General features: G+C 40.4%; 1 protein-coding gene across 1 annotated transcript in view; it reads left to right on the top strand.

Annotated features, from left to right (window-relative positions):
- Positions 1-327: 327 nt before the first annotated feature.
- Positions 328-6,000, top strand: part of LOC149309615 (transmembrane channel-like protein 2) — a 70,960-nt gene continuing 65,287 nt past the window's right edge. Inside the window, exons 1-5 of the mRNA XM_089532734.1 lie at positions 328-355; positions 758-828; positions 1,252-1,596; positions 2,095-2,142; positions 3,576-3,906. Coding sequence (XP_089388860.1) covers positions 1,548-1,596; positions 2,095-2,142; positions 3,576-3,906 — 428 coding nt within the window. The 5' untranslated portion in view covers positions 328-355; positions 758-828; positions 1,252-1,547. The remainder of the gene's footprint in view (positions 356-757; positions 829-1,251; positions 1,597-2,094; positions 2,143-3,575; positions 3,907-6,000) is intronic.

The following is a 6,000-nucleotide window of genomic DNA, read 5'->3' as shown; positions in this document are numbered from 1 at the left end:
GGTCACTGGTGCATCTAGGTTTGACCATATAACATCCATGCTGAAAACTCTTCACTGGCTGCCTATTCGTTTCCGGGCACAATACAAGGTGTTGGTTATCACCTATAAAGCCCTACATGCACTCTCAGAACATCCATTAAAAACTTATTGGAAACACAATCTTCCAAATATGTTTCCTCATCCCAAAGGGCCTTCACAATAATGGCCCCGCGGCTCTGGAATAGCCTTCCTGAGGAGCTCCGTCTCACAACCCCCTTGGAAACATTTAAAAAGATACTTCAAACTGTACTCTTTTGTCAAGCTCCCTCCCCCCCCCCCCCCCGAGGAGTGAAGACCAATAGGCCTGTTGCCCTGGGTGCTGGATGTTTGATGGATTGTTGTATTGTATTGATGTAGTATTGATGTAACATTTTGGTGCTTTTATATAGTGTTATATGTATTGGTTTTTAGTAGTCTGTAACCCCACTTCAATCCTTTGGAAGAGGTGGGGAAACATAAATAATAATAATAATAATAATAATAATAATAAGGCCTGGAGCGCAGCTTTGGCGCAGCTTCTGGCCTCTTAAGATGCATGTGTCATTTAAACAGCATACTTCCAAAGTGACCTAAAGCAGCTTTATTTTGGCTTGTCTCAGGGTCACTGATACAGTTAGGCAGAGTGAGGTGGTTGCCTCGGGCAGCAGATTGTGGATGTCATGAAAGTGCAGCAAATTACTAATTATTTAATTTGTTATTATCTTATTTTTACTTCTAGGTAAGAGGCATAAGCTCAAGTGCCAAAATAAGATTTAAGGCTTTGGGTAACATGTGCCTGGATTTGAGCAGGTGGGTCAGAGCTTGAACATATTTTTTGACTACAGCTTCCAGAATTTCCCAAAAAGCACAGCTCATGGCCATGCTGGCTGGGGGATTCTGGGAATTGTAGTACAAAAGATAACTTTTCCAAGCCTTAGGGTGGGGTGTACAATTTTACTGCTCTGTCTCAGGCAGCAAAATGTCATGGAACAGCCCTGCTATGTAGGAAGGAAAAGGGCAATTTTCCTAAGAAACAGAAACAGTATTTTAAGTGTGTGTGTGTGTGTGTGTGTGTGTGTAGTTTTACAAATGTTTCCATCCATATGCTTCCAGTGACATGTGCAACGGCAGTCACAGCATCTTCTTCTCAGCTGATACTATTGATACTACTGAGTACTCACCAAAGGGCTTTCCTTCATGTTTAAGTAATGTGATGCAATGCAATGCCAACAGGTGCTTTCTGTGTTGAAAAAAGATCAGAGCTGAAAGTGGCTGGATTAGATTGGTACCCTGAATCTTCCTGTACTTGCAGCCTGTAAACTGAAGCGGCTGTGTAATACAAGAACCATGTTGGAGAGAACATGTTACCGTCAGTCAGTTCATTGATGGCTTGCTTTGTGAAACCAGCATGAAGGCAAAGAAGGCAGCATTGGGAAGAGGTGTGATCAGTGAGTTATAACTGGAGTGGACAAAATCCTTGCCTAAGGGTGCTGACTTTTTAAAAAGACAAGAAAAAGAAAATATCCATCATGGTAAAGAAGAAGAAGAAATGTGAATTGGAAATTATTATGGATAATGGTTTGTATGAATTCTTCATTATTTACCCATTATTTAATTCATGGATGATATTCAAGGAAAGTGTTTTTTATACAATGGTATACAGGAAAAAATAATTAATTTATATAGTGGGCCCTTGGTGGGGTTTGGTTCCAGGATTTCCTGTGGGTACCAAAACCCATGGATGGTCAAGACCCATGAAATACAATGACTTAGTAAAATAGTGTCCCTTGTATAAAATGGCGAAATTAAGGTTTGCTTTTTGGAGTGTGTATGTGTGTGTGTGTGTTTTCAAGCTGTGGGTGATTGAATCCATGGATAAAGAATCTGTGGTACAGGGGGCTGACTGTACACTGCCAGAGTAGGATGTCAAAAACAGAGCTATTCACAGTTTCAAATTCAGTTATCATCAGCCAGAAATCCATCCTGAGAAGCCATATCCTTTTCCTCAATCAGAATCATCTGAATTTTTAAGAGCCAACAACACATGTGCTCATTCTGTTTGCTTGTGTTTTACAGTTGGAATAGAGATTGATGGACAAGTGGAAAGTGACTCAGAGAGTGAAGGTAAATGAGAGATTAATAGCTGTTGTCTTTGGAAAGAGGGTGTTAAAGAATTTATTATCCTGAGAGTGACATGCTATGCATAGAAAATGCTATGATGATGCTATGTAAGCAGTTTTAACGTCTTGACTTAAAGTCTGATTTTAATACAGAGCTCTATATTTTCTTGGCCAGTCAGTGGGATACTGTGCTGTAAAATGAGATAAAACCTCTTAGTATATCTCACAACAGGCAATGGGAACTACCTGGCCCATGGGCCGCATACAGCCTTGTGGCCACTTTTGTGATTCTTCGACCACTCAGGAGCCCCTGTTCCCCTTGCTTCATTTTTGCCAGGAGGGGCTGGTGTAGTACTAGTTGTTAAATTATGAGAATGGAGCCATTGGGCAACATGTTCAATTTACACATTATTACAAAGCAGAAGTGTAAAATCTGTGATTTTCCAGATGTTTTGGACTATAAGCTCCATAGTTCCTTACCACTAGCCATTTTTTAAAATAATTCTTATTTGGTTTTTAAAAATACACAAATATAAAATAGCACACATTCCTTCCATAAATTCAATAACAAACAATAACAGTGAATACAATTACATTCGTTACTTCCTTCCTACTGGTTTGGAGATAGTATCTTCAGAGTTTATGGTTATCTTTAATATAACAAAATCAATCTTCTTGCCTTCTAGAGTATTTTCAAATTATCCATTAACCATTTTGGATATGGCTGATAGGAGCCATAGGCCACAACATCTGGAGGGCCAGCACTTCTCCACTTTTGTTATAAAGAGATGGTCCATTGTGTCCTCTACTTCCTTACAGTTAAAATGCTATGCTCTCCTATGTACCTAGAATAATAACATTGGCCTAAATCCTATTGCTAGTTCCAATTGACTCAATTGGATTTACCTATGTGTTGACTCACCATTCAGCAACGGATTCAATTGTCTACTTCAGTTGGGACTAATCAACAGGATTCTGGGTAATATTTGTCTCCATGGCACAATCCCGACAGAGGTCACAGTATTATATTTGTGTACAACACAAATAAGGGGATGGATCCAAACATATTCATTTTTAGAGCAGATCTACTGAAATCAGGCACTAGAGTACTCTGGCTGAAAAGTCTAAATATCCCATGATACCATAGACATTGCCTTGACCGTTAAAATGGAATCATTTTGCTCCTGTTGTGCAGTGTGGAAAGGCATTAAACTCTCAGTGGGTTTACTCTAAGTAAAGGTCTGAATCCAGTCAAATGTATTGCCGTGGTTGGCTGGAGAGACCACTGCAATCCCTGAAGCTGTTCTTATGGATTCCTAGAAAGTGGCTTTAGTTTCTTGCCTATACTTGACTGATGAAAGGCTAATCCTTAATTACAACAATATCAGCTGAGTGGAAATTTATTCAAAATGAGCTTCTTGTTTCCTTTGAGAACAGATGAGGAGGAGAATGAAAAGATAACCAGGAGGCAGAATACAAAGGAAATGGCAACGGCAAAGAAAAAACAACCTGACGAGAGGGATGCTGATGATGAAAGTGAAGAAGAGGAAGAAGACAGTCCCAGGAGGAAAAAAACAAATAGGAAGAAAAATCAGAAAGCAGGTGCTAGCAGGGGAGGAGAAAGTGAAGAAGAGGAAACAGTAACGGGGAAGGAAAAGGCAGCCAAAAAAATCCCCCATAAAGAGCAAAAGGAAGTTGAAAACAAAGACAAACAATCAAACAAGAAAGCAAAGGGAAAGGATAAAAAGAAGAAAAACGTCACTGGGAGGTATGACATTTTCAGCAAGTCCCAGATCAGAAATCCCTAAGGCATGCCCTAAAACAGCATCACCCAATCTGGTGCCCTTCAGACTGGCTGTATTGCAATGCCTATGCTGTCTGAGAATGATGACAGATGTAGCCCAACGCATTTGGAGGGCTCCAGGTTTGGGAAATGTTGCTCTAAGGATATTTTGTATTCAGGTATAGAATTACAATAAAGTAAATCAGTGACATCATCGGGGGGGGTGCGGTGGTGCAGCCCACACCAGGTGACACCCCAGAAGGGGGGGGGGGTGACACCTGGTTCTGCCCCACCCTCTATGCTATCCCTACATGGGTTCCGCCCCACATCATCCCCATGCTCACCTGCATGCACTCTCACCCCCCCATACCATCTCCACCTGTGATCCCACCCCCTAGTGCTCCCCTACATCTGCACCTACCATCACCCATCAGGAAAAGGACAGGGCAGCACAAGAAGGGGGAGCGTGTACAACCCCCTGAAGCTCTGCATCCCAAACTGGGTGACACCTGTGGTAAATGTTTATAAAATAGTAGATGCTTGTTTTCATCTGTGAATGACACAGGGTTTTCAATCACTGCTATGTTTAGCCAAATAATCTTCTTCATGAAGTCTGGTCCTTTTCTGGCCACTACTTCTGTGTATTTCACAGGAGAAACATTGATTTAATTAGTGCTTGTGTCATTCAGGAATGATTCAAAGCGTGCCCTGTTAAGCGAGCTATCAGTGATTAAATGTCACTGGATTCCCAGTGATTGGGTGGCATATAAATAAATCCTATTATTATTATTATTATTATTATTATTATTATTATCTGTTGTTCCATCTTTCTGACATGTGCCATAACAAACTGCATATGCTTAGTTTGTCTAATTTAAAGAACACTCTAGCAGATGCAAACTAGAATAGATCATAAAACATACCAAAATGTTCCAGAGTGTTTTGCTTGCAAGGAATGGATCCTAGGGCTTATTAATTTATTGCACTTGTATTCTGCCTTTCTCCAAAAATGGGATAGAATTTTCTCAATGACTATGTGCCTGGATGTTTTGTTTGCTTGTTTATTTGGACACCATTCTAAATTGCAAGACCTTACATAAAAAATGCAGCATTATAGCAATAACAAGTACATTTCTGTACCACTCCCTAAGTGGTTGTAAGCTAAGTTGTAAGTTGTAAGCTAATTGCCCCCAACAAGCTGGGTACACATTTTAGTAACCAATGGAAGGATGCAAGGCTGAGTGGACCCTGGAGCCCTGCCTGGGTTCAAACTCACAATTTTGTGGCTGTGTATGGCTGCAGTACCACTGCACCACCAGGGCTCCTTTAAGAGAGGAGGTGAAATCACATTAAGAGGGGAGGTGAAATAACCTATCATCAGGAAATGAAAGCACTTCAGCTGATCTTTACAAATGGAAAAGGACAAACATAAATATAGGGATTATTACTTTTTAGACATGTCCCAGAATCTCCTAGACAAGATGGCCACTGGGTCAATATCCAAGATCTATGTAAATGCAAGATTCTGTTGAATTTTAAGCCACATACTTGGTTTTTCTTCATGCCTATCTTCCACCATCAGCAGCCCCCAAAAACTTCTTGAATATCCACATAAGTGTACATAGGAATAAAGTCTTCACCTTATTTACTGTAGAGCCACAGTAGTGCTTAGTTGAAAGACTCCCCAAAGGCCATCCACCCTGTGCACAGAATTCACAGCCATTGCATAGCTCTAGAATCATGTCATCAATTCACATAGCTGGATAAACATCTTGTATATGTCAGCACAGCTATAATGGCCAACTTAACTTCCAACATCTACCACCCAATGCAGGTTGAAATGTTTTGTCATTAAAACACTTTTTAAAATGCTTTCCTATTATTTCATGCAAAAGGCTTGATGCTCTGTGAATGGGCAAAGTACTATATGTGATAAACTGGGTAGAAATGGTAGGCTGCTACACAGAGGAATTGTAATAATCTGTCCCATCAAGAATGACATGAGCAACTGTGCTATAGTGTTTCGAATGCTGGACCAAAACTTGATTGGACCCAGCTGAAAGGAGAAGATAGAATATA

The sequence above is a fragment of the Sceloporus occidentalis genome, unplaced genomic scaffold, assembly GCF_023333645.1.
Source record: "Sceloporus occidentalis isolate IW3139 unplaced genomic scaffold, rSceOcc1.0.p SCAF_7, whole genome shotgun sequence".
NCBI classification, from domain to species: Eukaryota; Metazoa; Chordata; class Lepidosauria; order Squamata; family Phrynosomatidae; genus Sceloporus; species Sceloporus occidentalis.
The sequence above is the reverse complement of the archived record's forward strand: the minus strand, read 5'-3'. Positions and strand labels throughout refer to the sequence as shown.